A 19,346-nucleotide genomic window follows, 5' to 3' on the forward strand; every position below is an offset into this window, starting at 1 on the left:
AGCTTAGTTCCCATTTTTTCACACAGAGTATTGAAGAGAAGTATACTCAAGTGCCAAAATTTTTAAAAATTAACAACTTTACTGCTTTTCATTAAGGGTATTCTTAAGTGAAGTGAAACTGGTCTTTTCCATAGACATTTGTGGTATATGTAATCACTTTCTATTATTAGGTTTATTATACTTAGAGTACAGAGATTGACCTGGAAACCTAAACCCAATATTGTAACACTGGGAAGACAGTAAGCTTTGACATTTTTGGAACATCTGAAGTTGATATACTGGGAAACAATCTGTTATATTAAGAGTTCATGGTGTTATGTTAACTTGTATCTTAAGAGCTAATACAGTTGTATTAAGTTGTTTTATTACTTTACAGGTGCTATACTTGGTAGATCAGAAACTCAGGAGTGTATTTTCTATAATGCTAATTGGGAAAGAGATAGAACTAATCGAACTGGTGTTGAACCCTGTTACGGTGATAAAGATAAACGGAGACATTGCTTTGCTACTTGGAAGAATATTTCTGGCTCCATTGAAATAGTGAAACAAGGTTGTTGGCTGGATGATATCAACTGTTATGACAGGTAATGAAACATTTTATTTTTTGTGAGAGTGTTAAATAACTTCACACCCCCTCCCCTTTTTAAAAGAGAAAAGATTAATGCATGGGTTTTCACTTTAATGTTTCTTTTTAAAGATGGGATTATTAAGGTCATTATAACATGCTCTAATAACAAGATATGCACTTTAAGGTAATAAATATGTAATGTTTATGTTTTATCTTTGATATACTTTGAACTATTTTTTTCCATATGTTTTTAGGATCATAAACTTTTTTTAAATACCCATTTTAAGGAAAAAGGATTTTAAAAACTGCTTTAAGAAAGTGCATATCTGTTGAAAATCTATCCTTGAGGAGAATAGAGCTGAATCATAGTATTTAATTTCATTTTAGTTTCCCTCTTTAGGTATCTGGAAGAAATTGATCTTACTACATTTTTATCTTTTTTTTTTCTTGCAAAGTAGGCCTTTGTTCTTTACCCCGAGACATTTTAACTTGACATTCAGAATTACATCAGAACTAACACAGTTCTCATATAAAGCTACATTTTATTTAAGAGATCTTGCTTAAATTGTTTTATTCTGTACTAGAAATAAAATGTTATTGGCTGACTGTGATCTTTCTGTAAGGAGTCTCATAGATGGTGGGCTGATCACTTAAACTGCCTGGGCCACAGGATTTCCACTGTGAGTGGGTGCTGATGACTGGCAAAGGCTGCAAAGTCCTAGATTACTAGACTTTGTGGAGCCAAAAAATAGTGATATACTCACAGAGCACTAGATATTTCCCGATCCATTTTCAGGAGCCTCAATTGATTTACCATGAGTCTGCGGTTGGCTTACCATATGTGATTAATAGCAAAATACATTGAATAAACCCATGAAAATTGAATTAGTTCTACAATCATGAGAAATTAAAACAGTCATTAGGTATATTTTAGTATTTAGGGTATAGTTCTAAATCTGTGAATTTTCCAGGGAATATTTCTCTATAATTGTACATTTCAGTGGCATTTCCGATTATTAGCCTTTCTGTTAACCGAGATAGGTGATCATCAAGTGATGATTTGGTATTATGAAATGTAAATAGGGCCAATAAGAAGACAGTATGGAGAGTCCTCAAAAAATTAAAAATAGAGCTACCATACTATCTAGCAGTTCTGGATGTTTATCTGAAGGAAGTGAAAATTCTAACATGGAAAGCATAGATGCACCCCTATGGACATTGCAGCATTATTTACATAAGCAAAGATATGGAAGTGTGTCCATCAATAGATGAATGGATAAACAAAATATAGTACATATTCATAATGGAATATTACCTGTAAGAAAGAAATATTGCCATTTGCCACAACATGAATGGACCTTGAGGACATTATGCTAAGTGAAATAACTGAGACAGAGGAAGACAAATACTGTATGAACTCACATGTGGAATCTTAAAAAAAAAAAAAACAGAAATAAAAATGAACTTATACCAGAGACGCAACCATAGGTGGCTGCCAGAGCCAGGGTAGGAGTGGGAATAATGGGTGAAGGTGGTCAAAAGGTACAAATTTACAGTTATAAAACAAATAAGTCCTGGGGTGTAGTGTATAGCATGGTGACTCTAGGTTAATAATACTTTATTGTATATTTGAAAGTTGTTAGGAGAATAGATCTTGAAAGTTATCACCACAAGGGAAAAAAAATTCATTACTGTGTGGTGATGGATGTTAACTAGACATTGTTGTGTCATTTCACTATGTATACAAACATCCAATCATCATGTTGTACACCTGAAACTAATATAATATTATATGTCAATCATATCTCAAAAAACAAAAAGGTAAGTAGGAAGAAATTGGGGGGGAAAATGAGGTTTGGGGGTCATCTTTATCCAAAACTGTCTTTTATTTTTTAGGTGAAATTAGGGACTCATGTTCTTTTTGTAGTAAAAAGCTACTGGCTTCTCACCTAAAACCAGTATCACTGGAGTTTAAATATTGTAGATAATGGGGTGTGGGTCATTCAGTGCACACACTTGCTCTTATGGTGGCAGTTCCTACATCAGATTTGTTTCCAAAGGTTAGATGCTAATTAAAATGTTTGAATTTTTGTTTTTATGCTCTGCATTTGGTTAAAACACAAGTATTAAGGATAGTAAGAGAAGAAAGAGAAAGGAAAACAAGATACAAGGAATATCGAAGTATTTGATATCAAAATATACAAAGTATATGTATTTGTATATAATGTATATGTGTATGTATTTATATGTACATAGATACCATTTATATACAGTGTTTAGCTTTTGTATTCATGAAGTGGGAAAGCTATGGACATTGCAGCATTATTTACATAAGCAAAGATATGGAAGTGTGTCCATCAAGTATTTCCTATGAGGAGGAGCACTCCTATACCAGAGCTCTTTTTGGCTTTATGTTCCTCTTCCAGCTTTTCTAGTGATTAAAAATACAAACCAAAAAAAAAGGTGGTTGCCTTAGATTGATCATTAAAAACCAAATTAAAGCAGTAGTCTCAAGGAGCTAATGTGATTGCGTAAAATCAGCTGTTATTTTTTTCCTGGTGAGATATTCAGTAACAGGTTTTCAGGAAGATTTTTGGCTTTTAGGAATTGGTTTTTGGGTATTAATAAAAATCTTGAAATTGACTATAAATGACTTATTCATTATTTAATCTCTGAGAGAAACTTTAGAAAGACACCTATTGTAGATGCAGTATAGTAATGTTGATTTTAATTATTTCTCCTTTGTTTGCTTGTAGGACTGATTGTATAGAAAAAAAGGACAGCCCTGAAGTATATTTTTGTTGCTGTGAGGGCAGTATGTGTAATGAAAGGTTTTCTTACTTTCCAGAGATGGAAGTCACACAGCGTAAGTTCACAGGGAAAACACATAGGTCTGTTCATCTAGCAGAATGAAAACAAAGCATATTTGTGTTGATGGAATAATTTACTACTACTTTTGCTTCTAAAATTTGACACTATAATAATTTATTGTGGAACTTAGTAGACTGAATTGTTTTTTTCCTTTCCTTTCAACAGCTACTTCAAATCCAGTTACACCTAAACCACCCTATTACAACATCTTGCTCTATTCCTTGGTGCCGCTTATGTTAATTGCAGGCATTGTCGTTTGTGCATTTTGGGTATACAGGCATCATAAAATGGCCTACCCTCCTGTACTTGTTCCAACTCAAGTAAGTTATTGTCTTGTACTTTGTGCTGTCCTAAATTGTATATCTTAAAGATATATTAGTGTGGTGAAACCCTGTGGATTATTACAAATCATTTTTCTTTGGAGTTTTTAATGTTTATTGCTATGGGAACTGTAGCTAGTTTTGCAAACTTACTAATTTGCTATGTCCTCAGCTTTTCTCACTTGAGGGTAGAGGGAAACTAGAATGAAGGGTATTCCCATTCCTCTTCTTTGGAGGGTTTTACTGTCATTGTAGTAGTGTGAGATAGACCCTCTTTATTTCTTGAGAAGTACTTGATGACGGAGAAGTGGTATCATAACCTTTCTTTCCCTTCCATTCTTTCCTCCATTCCTAAATTTTTGTGCCTATTTTAAGATGACTTGCCAAAACATACTTTAACATGGGGAGGCATCCAGTAAGGTAACCAAAAAAATGTGCAGAAGAGAGGTTTCACAAAGACATCAGGAAGATGCATCCATAAAAATGTTTTGGGGAAGAGGAGCAAACGAACAACCTTTCTCTAAATCTGTGAATTTTCTAGGGAATATTTCTCTATAATTTTACATTTTACAAGTTGTTGGTAGTTCCAAGTGTATTCTTTGTCTTTAAAGCATATCAAGTGTGTACTGAAGACTGAAAACTTTTTTAATGCCCTTGATTCACACTCCCCTAACCCTGAATATATCTGAATGTACAGGTGTGGTGGTAGTAAGATTAAATTCCTGAAATTTTCCTCTTCTGTCATGTAGACAGTTGGCACTGGTGCAGTGCTTTATAGGGACATTTAACATAAGTAGTTGATAGTCTACATTCTGAGTGAAGGTGATGACTTTTGGTTGTATTGCTTGAGACATCTTTAATTTCTAGTTTTCACTGTGTTTCTTTTAACTTTTAAGATCAGATTACCTTGACCTTTCTAAACTTCTTTCTTTAAAATGGTTTCTCTAATACCAGTAGGATTAATGGTTAAATCTTGATAGAAGGAAATGGTAAAGCCCTATAACTTATTGACCAAAACAACTTGTGCTCTTTAAGGTTTATTCATACAACATACTTCTTTCTCAGTACTCGTAGCAGTCTATGAGCATTAGATTATCGATCTGCATAATCTTTGTTAAGATGTGTAGATGGAAAAATAAACCCAAAGGTAAAATACCTTATTCACTAAATTAGGTAAGCATACTATTCTGCAAAGCTGAAATATTTTAACTTTTGAACATTAGTAACTCAGTTATGTTAAAAATCATCTATAAAAAGTTTTTTAAATAAAAAAATTAGTGTCTAATAAATATATATATATATAGTTTACTCCAAAAGGCCATAGGACACACTTTACTGTATTTGGTGGTAACTATTTTTTATTTAATATCTATGTTTAGAAAAGAGTGTTTAGTAGTATAGTAGTATCTGAATTTATTCTGTATTTGTGATATGACAGAAACAAACTAGAAACTACATTTAAAAACAAATTTGTTAGATTTCTTAATAGAACTTTAAAAAATTAATCTTATAGATGACATTGATTTGTATACAATATTGATATAAAAGTTTGGTTGGATTTTTTTTAAAGAGCTGGGTATCTTATATATGAGCCCACTTTATTTAGAAATGCTAATTAAGTCAAGGGTTTTAGAATTTTTAAAAAGGAAAGACGTAATTATTATTCATAAATAAGAACAGGGATTTTCAATGATTTTCCATCTGGATTTTAGATAGTTGTTGCCATGTTAATATTATTTTACACATTTATTTAGTACTTGAATTGCTCTGTGGTAAATTCACATGAATTGTATGAGTTACTTAAAAATTAGGAATAAATTTAAAGGTTTTGTGATGGAATAACTTGGCATTGTCAAGCTTTGTTATGAAAAAAATACAGGATTGACTTTATGCTTTCTGTCATAAATTATGTTATGTACAAGGGGCATTGTCATTAGTGTGGAACTTCATTTATGTCATCTCTCACTGTGTCTCAAACAGTTCATAGTGCCATCCTTTAAATTTCATTTTTGGTGAGAGGTTTATGCAAACAAGTTCTGCAAGACTACTTAGTGGCCACCTTATTACAAAATGCTTGGGTTTATCTCCTATTTTGAAATAATTATTGATAATAACATCGAGTGTTTATTGATTCACAGTGTGCTAGGGTACTGGTAAGTTAAATATATATATAAATACATAAATTATGTAAGAATATATAAAAACATAAAATATGTAAATTTTATTTGTCATGATTTCCAAATTGTTATAGGTATATAAGAGTCATCTTTGGAATTTGTTTAAAAAATACAAATTTCTGGACCACCCACTGAAAGTATGGAATAGGGCTTGGAATATTGTGTTTCTAATAAGTTTCCCAGGTGATTTTGATGACCAGCCCTGTGAAAAGTACTGATTTAGTTTTACCTCACAGGGTTGTTTATGTAGTATAACCTCCATTTTATAGATAAAGAAATTGACACATAGCAAAGCTCATAAGGGTCTGAACTGGACTCTGAACCAAGGACTCTGTGACACTACATCTTTGCCCTTACTACTTATGCTGTTCTGCCTATTTTTTTCTGGAAAGCAGCTGGCCTCAGTTGTCTCAGTTAATTCAGTAAACATCTTACCATCCCAAAGTCATTCTGTAGGCTAATTTACTTTTCCTACTGTGGATTTGAATAGTTTGACTGCTAAAATGAGCAATAATATCATATTGTCTTACACAGGACAAATAAATCATAGACATATTGAAGAACCTATTCATGCGTTTCCATTCATTGCATTTTTTGGCACATTTTAGCATAGGTTTTTTTAACATTGTTTGGGCTGTAGGTGAAGATTACTGATTACTGTGCTTCTTAGTTGGTAGTGCTAACATCTACTATTTATTCAAGACTTTTTCATGGGATAGGAGAAGTAGATAGGGGAAACACACTAAACCTTTGAAGTCTTAAGGTGACTTCTGTATTTCACCCTATATTCATGTCCCCATATTCAAAGTTTAGTTTCAAAACCAGTTAGGAAAAGTTCTCACATTCTTGTTGTGTATTTCTGGACCATTCATCTCCAAATTCTCCAAACACTTTTAGACATTGACATAAAATTTGTCATTCATTTTCTTAGGGAAACATTTCCTTAAAGCTTTGGCTAAAGGCTGACTTGAGAATTAACATGCAAAGACATACACAGACTGAAAGTAAAGGGATGGAAAAATATATTTCATGCAACTAATAGGGAGAAAAAAGCAAGAGTTGCAGTTCTTATATCAGACAAAATAGACTTAAAAACAAAGAAAGTCACAAGAGACAAAGAAGGACATTACATAATGATAAAGGGTTCAGTCCAACAAGAGGATTTAACCATTATAAATATCTATGCACCCAACACAGGAGTCTTTACATATCTGAACAAATACTAACAGAATTAAAAGGGGAAATAGAATGCAATGCATTCATTCTAGGAGACTTCAACATTCCACTCACTCCAAAGGACAGATCAACCATACAGAAAATAAGTAAAGAGACAGAGGCATTGAACAACACATTAGAACAGATGGACCTAACGATGTCTACAGAACTCTCCACCCAAAAGCAGCAGGATACATATTCTTCTCAAGAGCACATGGAACATTTTCAAGAATACATCATATATTAGGCCACAAAAAGAGCCTCAGTAAATTAAAAAAGAATGAAATTGTACCAACCAGCTTCTCAGACTACAAAGGTATGAAACTAGAAATAAATTACACAAAGATGAAAAATCCCACAAACACAAGGAGGCTTAACAACATGCTCCTAAATAAACAATGGATCAATGACCAAATAAAAACAGAGATCAAACAATATATGGAGACAAATTACTATAGTAATTCAACACCGCAAAATCTGTGGAATGACGCAGCAAAGGCCATGCTAAGAGAGGGAGTATATTGCAATTCAGGCCTACCTGAGGAAAGAAGAACAATCCCATATGAACACTCTAAACTCACAATTAATGAAACTAGAAAAAGAAGAACAAAGGAGGCCCAAAGTTAGCAGAAGGGACATAATAAAGATTAGAGCAGAAATGAATAAAATCTAGAAGAATAAAACAATAGAAAGAATTAATGAAAGCAGGAGCTGGTTCTTCGAGAATATAAACTAAATAGATAAACCCCTAGCCAGACATATCAAGAAAAAAGAGAGTCTACCCAAATAAACAGAATCAGAAATGAGAAAGGAAAAATCACTATGGACACCACAGAAATACAAAGAATTATTAGAGAATATTATGGAAAATTATATGGTAACAAATTGGATAACCTAGAAGAAATGGACAATTTTCTAGAAAAATACAACCTTCCAAGGCTGACCCAGGAAGAAACAGAAAATCTGAACAGACCAATTACCAGCAACTTGAATTTGTAATAAAAAAACTACCTAAGAACAAAACTCCTGGACCAGATGGCTTCACTGCTGAATCTTATCAAACATTTAGTGAAGACCTAATACCCATCCTCCTTAAAGTTTTCCAAAAGTAGAAAAGGAGAAAATACTTCCAAACTCATTTTATGAGGCCAGCATCACTCTAATACCAAAACCAGGCAAAAACACCACAAAAAGAAAGCTACAGACCAATATCCCTGATCAACATTGATGCAAAAATAACTCAACAAAATATTAGCGAACCAAATTCAAAAATACATCAAAAAGATCATCCATCATGACCAAGTAGGATTTATTCCAGGGCAATGATGGTACAATATTTGAAAATCCATCAACATCATCCACCACATAAACAAAAAGGAGGAGAAAAACCACATGATCATCTCCATTGATGCCGAAAAAGCATTCGACAAAAATCAACATCCATTCATGATAAAAACTCTCAACAAAATAGGAATGAGGGCAAGTACCTCAACATAATGAAGGCCATATATGACAAACCCACAGCCAACATCATACTTAACAGCGAGAAGCTGACAGCCTTTACTTTAAGAGTGGGAACAATAGAAGAATGCCCATTCTCTCCACTTTTAATCAACATAGTTCTGGAGGTCCTCACCACAGCAATCAGACAACAGAAAGAAAGAAAAGGCCATCCAGATTGGTAAAGAAGAAGTTAAACTGTCACTGTTTGCAGACGACATGATATTGTACATAAAAAAACCCTAAAAAAATCTACTGTAAAACTACTAGATCTAATATCTGAATTCAACAAAGTTGCAGGATACAAAATTAATACACAGAAATCTGTTGCAGTCCTATACATTAATGATGAACAACCAGAAAGAGAAATCAGGAAAATAATTCCATTCACAATTGCATCAAAAAGAATAAAATACCTAGGAATAAACCTAACCAAGGAAGTGAAAGACCTATACTCTGAAAACTACAAGACACTCATGAGAGAAAGGAAAGAAGGTACCAATAAATGGAAATGCATCCCATGCTCATGGATAGGAAGAATCAGTATTTTTAAAATGGCCGTCCTGCCTAAAGCAATCTACAGATTCAATGCAATTCCTATCAAAATACAAACAGCATTCTTCAATGAACTAGCACAGATAGTTCTAAAATTCTTATGGAACTGCAAAAGACCCTGAATAGCCAAAGCAATCCTGAGACGGAAGAATAAAGCTGGGGGTATTTTGCTCCCTGACTTTAGCTCTACTACAAAGCCACAGTAATCGAGACAATTTGGTACTGGCACAAGAACAGAACCTAAGACCAATGGAACAGACTAGAGAGCCCAGATATAAACCCAAACATATATGGTCAATTAATGTATAATAAAGGATCCATGGACATGCAATGGGGGAAATGACATCCCCTTCAACAACTAGTGTTGGCTAAACTGGACAGCTACATGCAAGACAACGAAACTGGATTATTGTCTAAACCCATACCCAAAAGTAAACTCAAAATGGATCAAAGTTCCTGAATGTAAGTCATGAAACCATAAAACTCTTGGAGGAAAACATAGGCAAAAGTCTCCTGAATATAAAGATGAGCAACTTTCTCCTGAATGCATCTCTTCAGGCAAGGGAAACAAAAGCAAAAATGAACAAATGGGACTACATCAAGCTAAAAAGCTTCTGTACAGCAAAGGATGTCAACAGCAGAACAAAAAGGCATCCTACACTATGGGAGAATATATTTGTAAATGACATACCCGACAAGGGTTTAAAATCCAAAATATATAAAGAACTCATGCCTCAGCAACCAAAAAGCAAATAACCTGATTAAAAATCGGTGGAGGATATGAACAGACACTTCTCCAGAGAAGAAATTCACATGACCAACAGGCACATGAAAAGATACTCCACGTCACTAATTATCAGGGAAATGCAAAGTAAAACCACAATGAGATATCACCTCACACCAGTTAGGATGGCCAGCATCAAAAATACTAAGATCAACCAGTACTGGTGAGGATGTGGAGAAAAAGGAGCCCTCCTACACTGCTGTTGGGAATGCTAGTTCAACCATTGTGGAAAGCAATATGGAAGTTCCTCAAAAAACTAAAAATAGAAATACCATTTGACCCAGGAATTCCACTCCTAGGAATTTACCCAAAGAATACAAGTTCTCAGATTCAAAAAGACATACGCACCCCTATGTTTATGACAGCACTATTTACAATAGCCAAGATATGGAGGCAACCTAAGTGACCATCAACAGATGAATGGATAAAGAAGATGTGGTACATATACACAATGGAATATTGTTCAGCCATAAGAAGACAACAAATCCTATCATTTGCAATAACATGGATGGAGCTAGAGGGTATTATGCTCAGTAAAATAAGCCAGGCGGAAAGGACAAGTAGGAAATGATTTCCCTTGTTTGTGGAGTATAACAGCAAAGCAAAACTGGAGGAACAAAACAGCAGCAGACTCACAGACTTCAGAAGGGACTAGCAGTTATGAAAGGGGAAGGGTCAGGGAGGACAGGTGGAGTGGAGGGGAGAAGGATTGAGGGGTATTATGATTGGCACACATGGTGCGTGGGGGATCCTGGGGAAGACAGTGTAGCACAGAGGAGGCAAATAGTGACTTTGTGGCATCTTACTCTACTCATGGTCAGTGACTGCAATGGAATATGAGAGGGGGACTCAATAATATGGGTGAATGTAGTAACCACATTGTACTTCATGTGAAACCTTCATAAGAGTGTATATCAATAATACGTTAATAAAAATAAAAGGATATTTATTAAATCTAGCTTAAATGCATTGAAAAAAGCAGTTTTGGTGTGTGTACGTGTGTTTTTTAAATTAAAGCCATTCTTTCTTTAGGACCTATAACTACTATCTTCCTAACATTGGTTCATGCTCACTGTCTTCCCAGCCATCGTGGATGAAATCCTTGAAGACAGCTACTTCTGTTCTTGGCCCTGTCGTTAACCAGATCCTCGTAGTCATTCACCTTTTCATTCTTTCTAATCTTATTGTAGTTCAGGACAGTATTACCCCTGAGGCTGAGGTTATTTCTATAATCTCTTAGCTGGGCTTCTTCCAGTTCTTTCTCTTCATTTCTATTATTGCTGTAGGATAGCATTTTACATGTATGATTATGTTACTTCTGTGCATAAAAATATTTGAGGGCTCTTAGCAGAGAATACGAGGTTTGTAGCATGACATATGGCCATGCATACTTTGCCTTTTGATTTTTTTCTCCCATTACATACCAAGTCATCCATCATATGCATCTAGAATGGTATTAGTTATGTACCATCCTTGAAAGAATTGAGAAAATAGTGCTCAAGTGAGTTTCCGACGTCTGTGATTCAGATGAATAACCCAAATTGAGAAAGACTGTATTCTGTGTACCTGTTTTATCCTCCCTTGACTATAAGCTTCTTGAAGACAGTGTATGTATCGTAATCACTACTGTACTTCACACAGTATTTGTATGTAATAACCATTCTGTAAAGTGATGAATTGCTCAACTTAGTTGCATTTTGAGTTATACTGAGATGATAGTGCAGTATGCTCAGGGATTCATTTAATAAACATTCAGACGCTTTAGGACTTTGTTTTAAGAAATTTGTTGCTGTATTTCTTGGGGGTGAAATAGGTTGAAGTATTTCAGGCTTTTTAAAGAAAATGCCATTATTCAATTCTTTCCGTAATCACATGCTTGAAGCATCCTTTTAATTTGCATCACCTAAATCCGTTTTCTTTTAGCTGTGCTGGAACTACTTTTCCACATGTAAGAAAATGGTCTTATAATCTACAGTGAATAAACTGAATGCAAACTGGTTTTTGTAGTCCCAGTGAGTCATGAATATGAGGGACTCTATTTTTAAGAAGTCTTATTGTAACTAGAGTTAATGTGGCTTCAATACAACTATTTGTATCATTTTCATAACCATATCTGAACTTAACGTTTTCTGCTCTTTATGAGCTACATTTGTGCTGATAAAAAATACCACTTGATAAGAAAATAGATTTTAGGGGCTATAAATTATGTACTTTTAACAAGCTGTGGTTAGCTTCTTGTTCATTTATAAGAGTAAAATAGCACTGCAGTTTGTGACATTAATGCTTTTTTAAAATGATATCAGTCTCTTCAGTGCTTGCATCATAAAATTTTGTCTCAGTTTTGGTCTGATGGGGAGGAAAGGCTTTCAGGTGTTTAGGACACTGAGTTGGGCATACAGAATAGTCCTGTTGACCTTAATATTAAAGTAATAATAGGTTGTCATTTCATGCTTTGTCAAATTGCTGTCCACTGAGATACCAAGCCATCTGTGAAAAATGCTTGCAACAATTTTCCTGTTGAACATGAGTCTATGTATGTACACATTTAAAATGATAATGGAATGGGGGAGCATCACATCATTCAGCCAATTCAGTTTGGGAAGGTGTGTTGCTTCATTATTTGGGGAGGATGCAGGGGAAGTTTACTAAGTATTACTGAGTATTCACTATGCTAATATTAAGTTATACTTGCAAAATAACTATTACATCCATAGAAGCGCATCTTGAAATAGGCTGACTACTAAGTGGTTGGAGTTTATGAACACATTTGCTTTTCTCTCTCCTTTTAAATTCTCTTCCATTTAAAAATAAATTATAAATACTTAATGAGAAATTATAGAGAAAGGAGTGTGTCCACAAAGGAGAGAGAAGCATTTGTTTTTCCTCTTTTTCCTTTATCACTTTACTGAAATAGCCAATTTTAACAAATTGATGTGTATCTTTAACACCTGTCTCTAATCTCATTTGAGTATATGCTTTTTTTTTATAAAGTATAAAATGTTGTCCCACCACTGGTTTCTTTCAGTTTAACAGTATACTGAGGACAGCTTTTCAGCTCAATACTCTTAATATATCTCATTCTGATTAAATGTTTTTAAGTGAATTCAGTGGAGCTTTAGTGATATTTAATAAAACATCAAAATTTGATGTTTTATAAGCTTAAAAGTTTGTGTTAGGTTTCTGCTAAGAGCCAGAACCTGCATTTCACAAATATTTTTAACTGTATTCTTTCAGCATATTTAAAATGCAGTGATATAATTCTATTGTCTCATGCTTGAACATCTCTTTTTTTTGGGTGGTATATGCCTCAAAAATAGTACAGGACTAATATAGATACCTCTTTTATACAATTTGTGTGTGATTATTTTTATATTGGTTACCTGAATTACAATTTATTTTATTTATACTTCTAAACTGTGAGGAGAAGTGTCATAATTATCCACAGTCAAGTACCTTGAACAAAAGTTACTCTCATTTAATGGATGTAAGTTGTTTCACAACAAATGCACAGATAGGCCCACTTGGAGACTGACTGAAATTCTGTGTCCAAAGGCACAAAAGAAGTGAAGGAGAGAAGGACAAATTAAAAGATTTATCAAAAGTTTAAAACAAAGCTGCACATTAAAATTAAAGCACCTTTCTTCTAAAAACGAATTCCACTTAAACTTAAAAATCTTGAGTTCAGTTTTCCTCTGGCTTGTGGTGAGTCCCATCTACCAGTTAACAGATGGGACCAGTGCATATAGACCAGAGTACGTAGTTCCTCCCTCGTCCCATGTGGCAAGGAGATGGTAGATTGGGAGAAGTGAGTTTGCTTTTCTCGCTATTCTTTGGCTCCTGGACCTTGTCCTAGATGTTTCTTCATTCCTGGCTACTTCATTGTTGTCAAATCTTTTTCTATTAATTTGAGATAATAAAAATGAAAGTCCATTTGTTAGTGACAACTTGGCTGGGAGCAGTTTTTGTTTGGTTTGGTTTTTGCTTGCCCGCTCCCCCAGTGTTTGTGTACCCAGCACCATGCTGGATGAACGGTGGGAAAGTGGTGCAGGGACAGTCCTTGTTGGCCCTCTTGGAGCCCACAGTTAATATGCAGAACTAAAAATAGATTGGTTGGTTGGTTGATTGACTCTGTAGCTTCAAATGAGGAGTAAATTGAATAAGAAGGGGGCTGCTTCAGCAATTTGGGGCATAAATGAAGGAAAGGAGGAGAAATGTCTGATTCCAGTTCTGTAATGATTGGGAGAAGAGCAACATGCTGATGTTAAGTGTTCAATAAATTAGCTGTTACTGCTAACAGAGCAACTACTTCAAAACTTTAGTGAAAAAGAATCATTTTTATTTGAAACTATAATAGATAGGTTCATACACACATACACATATAAATGAGTCAATAATTTGAAATTAATTTAGCATAGTAAAATATTTTGAGTACTTTATCAAGCACTATACAGAGCACTTTACACATATTAACTCATTTAATCTTTTAATACCCCATGTTATAGGTTCTGTTTTATTAAGTCTGTTTTATAGATAAGAACTCGAGGCACTGATAGGTTATGTGACTTGGCCTAGTGTTGGTCTGCTGAGTGGCAAAGCCTAGACATTTATATTCAAAGACAATTATCCATTGATGTAATTTTAATAGAATGGCTTATTTCAGTAAAATTAGGTGGGGTCCGTAAAAAAAACTAAAGCAGGATAAAAGGAGGGATCAGAGCACATAAATTACATTTTAAATAGTTTTTATAGTGAGTATGTTTAGCCTTGTAAGTAAACATAACCATTTATCACATCACAGTTTATTAATGTATGGTATGGTCCTTTTCCATGTTTTCAGCTTTGCTTGGAGGATACAAATGCTAAACTAAATAAAAACAAATTTTCTTTTTATACCCCATGATAAATGTGTTGCTTCTAAGCAGCAGCCAAAGGAGAGCGGGGCATATCTGCATCTCTCAGGGCTCTTAACCCCAGTGCTTTTCCCTGAGGGGCCAGCTGCTTTTTAGGGACTTACCCGGAACTCTCATTTCATCAACATTCATCTTCCTTTGCTTAGTTTCAGGAGAAGTTTGATGAAAGGAGCTGTAGGAAGTAGGAGTTGATAAATCCCAAAGGAACTTTGAAGGCCTAATTGGGTAGAACCATGGCTGTGCACCTGATGGTATCAATATTATTGAGTCTGTTCATGGATAATGTCTTGCTTTACCTCTCAGAAACATTTGTCTTGATGTACACACTGTACTGTTTCTTTAGAGTCTATATCTGTCTTCTTGGCAATACTCTTTTTTAAAATTAGCAATTTTAAAATTTCTTTGTAAGATAATTAGATGACTAAGATGAGACGAATTCAGAATTTGTCAGTTTTCAAATTCTTTGGGTAAGAGGTTCTTGATTTTTTGGTAGTTGTAAGAAATTGTTGACTAAGTTAATCAAATATATATATATATGTATATAAATCTTGGAGTGGTTTAAGTAATAAATAAGAAAAATCTTATAGTGCATATCATATATGTTAATTTGTACTATATAAATGAATGAAGTCTGTATTTCTATTAAGATTCTTTGTATTCCAGTTCTGTATATCTAACTGCCTACTAAATATCTCCACTTGAAGTCTCTAAGCACTTAGCATTCATAGGTAATGATTTTCTTTCTCAAACCTAGTTCTCAGTAAATGGAACTGGTAACCATGTGGTTGCAAAGGTCAGAAACCCAGGATGTGTTCCAGTACTGCTTTCCCGCCTAATCTGCTTCCCTCTAGTACTTAATCCATTTCTGAAGGATCCTTTCCTCAGGAAAACCTTCTCTTATTGAACATGCCAGTGGAAGTCAGGTTTCTCCTTACAGGTGCTCAAGGTACTGAATTCCTTTCTCTTGCTCTGATTTTATAACTATGCGCTCATTAGAGTGGTGTCTTTGGTTAGTCTGTCAGTGGGCGCCATGAGAGCCCAGGTAGGCAGTGCTTGGCACAAACTAGGCACTCAGAAAAGATCTGTTGAATGAAATGGATAATCACTCTTCTTTTTTTTTTTTCCAGATGTTTGGCAATAGTTAATTTCTTTCCCCTTTAAATAGCAAGTCTCTCTCATCCAGCAAGCTAATTATTTGACATTAATGTGCTGTTTGGTTTTTACTGTTATTTCCAGTTACAGTACATGATAATCAAGTTACATTTTCCATGTTGTGAATCCAAACTGTTTTGTTTGGTTACTTTTCATATATGCCTCTATTTCAGTGAATTTTATTTGTTTGGATTCTATTTTTTGATCTTTTATTTTGTTACATAATTTATACATTGAGGCCTGTTCTTGGTGTCTGTTTAGCTTGGGTCATTGTATAGCTTATGCTAATGTTTATTTATTGAGAAGTAAATATATTGAGCAAATACATATTTTTTGGTAAAATGGCATGGATAGCACCTATTTGCACAGTGTTATTACAGTGGCATCTTTATAAAAGCACCTGTTTGAAAACAAAACTTGAGAGATGTTTAAGCCTTGGGAAGCTATTATCTAGTTATTCATCTGGCATGTATTTCTTCCAAGGGAGGATGAGTTTTACTCTGTAGTACTGATAAGATATTTGATAGTAGGATTAGCTAAGCCTTTTAGATGAATTATAAATAGTCGTGAATCATCACAGGAAAAAACCAAGAAGGATGAAAAAGTAGTTAAGCAGTTGGTGCAGATAAATAAGTTTTCAAATCTTCATCAGTGCTGTTGTTCTCTGTAGAAATATTGGAAACTGGAAAATATAATCAGTGATTGGAGGGATTCATAGCCTTCTTTTACACCAGTGACAGTATTTCCCTTACTTTTAATTTTGGACCCTTCCCAATTTTGGGATGCCTGGGAAATGAAAATCTTGTTCTCTCTGAGTAAGTGAGAATCCTCAGACTGAAAAGTAAGTATGAATACTTGTTCCCAGGGTCACCACTGCTCAACTTCTTCACTCTTAATGTGACTAGACAAGTAAGTTAACAAGACACCTGGTCTGTCATTAATGTTCTACTTCTGATCCTATTTTTCCCATCTGTCGTTTTGTCCTAGTATATTATTTATGTTGCACACATTCACAAAGGCACCAGGAACATTGTTCTATTACAGTTCTGCTTTCTTCCATGAATGAAGAGGAAAGCAGTTCAGGAAGCAGGAGATTCTAGAGTCTTAAGACAACTGTCCGAGTTGGCCTGAGAAAACCATGTAACAGTTTCTTCAGTGCTGGTCTTAGCAGTTTTTGTTAAAGGAAATACTGCCCCCTGGTGTCCAGAAGCCAATTCCAGCACCCATCTTCTCAATTAAAATTGCCTCTTTTATCTGTAAGTTTAGACTCTAGACCTTCTTAGAAAAATAAGTAGCAATTATTTAAGACTTGGTTTAGTTTATTTGCTGGCTTAAAGTCCGTTGGATAACATAACTCGGGGTTATAGTAGAGTCATCTATATAATAATAGCTCGTCGGCCTGGTAATGTCCAAGATACATATTTTTTTATATTACTTTCCTCTGTTTATGAGGAAAGTGTTCCTAATCCTTATTTTAAAACTATGATACATTGGATCACTGCCAAATTTTAAAAAGCTAAATCATTGTTCTTCTTCATTCACTTTTGTAACTGATGTGTCATTTTTCATTTCATTCTGGATATAAATCGTAATTTCTTTTGCCTGTGTTTTTTCTTCACAAGCACGCCTTTCATATAATGATAGAGGTAAGATGCATTGATGTTTGTTTCATGGTTGTGGAACTTTATGTGGATGCATACTAAACATTCTGTTCTTAGATTTTTTGTTGTTTTGTTGCTTTATTGTGCATCATTTCTAGTTTATACATTTTTGTTATGAAGCTGTTTTTTTTTTTTCACCATTTTCAGTATTTTTTTTAAATAGTGATTGATTTGCCCTAGTAGTAGTTTTTGGCTTTAAAAGATTGTTAATAGTTTTTGTACTTATCTAAAGTGGAATGTAGAAACAACTGTTTTAGTTGATAGACGTTGACACCTAATGGCTAGATTTTTAGCCTTAAAAACCTTGTATTGTATAATTTTTATAACACTTCATTAGCTTAAATGTCCAGCATGTGCTGCTCATTTTTACAGGGACTGACTTTATTGTTGAACTCACTATATTTTAATGTGAAATACATGTTTTAGATAGTTTCACTCATCTTGGGCACTTTTCACAAGTGGATTAGCTAGAGAAGTATAACTTGATTTCTTGCTGTCTGGAGGTTTAAGACTTATTTAGAATTCACCCTTCACATGGAGAACTCAGAACAAGTAAAATGATCGCAGTGCTTTGTAGACGCTTCACTTTTAATGATTTATTCCAATATTGGTTGTAATAATGGTATTGGGGAGTGGTGTTGGTGTGAGGGGCACTTCTTCCAGTTATTGTTTGTTGCTTTTCAATTTGTCTTCTGATGCCATAACTTTCACATATAAATGGATAAAGAAGAGGTGTAATCGGAGCCAGTCTAAGCATATCTTTTTAACTGTTCAAAACAGCACAGATACTGCAAGAGAACTGGAGACTTAGGGAAAGTTTTCAGAAATTCTTCAGTCTTTATAGTTGTCCCCCGAAAGTGTTTTTCTGTGTAGCAGGGTAGAGCCATGTTTTAAGGATAGCATCAGAATGTTGTTTTATTTTGAAGTTTAAGTCTGAATTTGTCTTCCCAGGTGCTCATTTATTTTAAAGGTATAAATCTTTAGTCCTAGAATCAAGTATTGAGTTTTTGTGGATAAATTAGTATAATGATGCTAATAAACTGAAAGTCATTTATAATATTCTTAGGTTGTAAGATAACTAAAAGCTAGGTATTAGAGATACAGTTAAAGCTTCCTGTAAATCTAATGAAGAGCTATAAAGTGTGAAATAGAATATTATAGTCATTTTTCATTAAAAAAGCAAAAAGGTGTATTGATTGGTGTTATAGATTTTATGCAGTTATAACCTGTGTTACAGAGTTACTCATTTTTAAACCCAGCCTTTTAAGCATTATTGAATATTATTTGAAAAACATGCAATTTCTAAAAGATTTGATACTCTGTAGGAACATCCCTTTGCAAAACCTTTTCTCACCTTTTGAAAACTGGCCAGTGTTTTCCTTAATTTTAAGTTTTTTACTTTTAAATAATTCTGACAATAGTATGTTTTCAGGCTGTTAGGATATAATGTTGAATATAATGATAATATTAACAGAGTGATGTAAGGTTTCTTACTGAAATAATGGTAACTTAGAAACTTGCTGAACAGAGCCTTGGGAATTTATGGGAACCTTGAAATTAATCTGTGCATTTGGAAAATATTCAGTGATTCTTTTCTGTAAACACAGACATTGGAAATTGTCATATGTTTCCT

The 19,346-nt window shown here is 34.1% G+C and overlaps 1 protein-coding gene across 1 annotated transcript in view; it reads left to right on the top strand.

Moving 5' to 3' along the window:
* Window positions 1–19,346, top strand: part of ACVR2A (activin A receptor type 2A) — an 84,406-nt gene that overhangs the window by 46,926 nt on the left and 18,134 nt on the right. Inside the window, exons 2-4 of the mRNA XM_017651800.3 lie at window positions 377–584; window positions 3,325–3,434; window positions 3,605–3,759. Coding sequence (XP_017507289.3) covers window positions 377–584; window positions 3,325–3,434; window positions 3,605–3,759 — 473 coding nt within the window. The remainder of the gene's footprint in view (window positions 1–376; window positions 585–3,324; window positions 3,435–3,604; window positions 3,760–19,346) is intronic.

This window comes from Manis javanica, chromosome 7 (assembly GCF_040802235.1).
Source record: "Manis javanica isolate MJ-LG chromosome 7, MJ_LKY, whole genome shotgun sequence".
Lineage (NCBI taxonomy): Eukaryota > Metazoa > Chordata > Mammalia > Pholidota > Manidae > Manis > Manis javanica.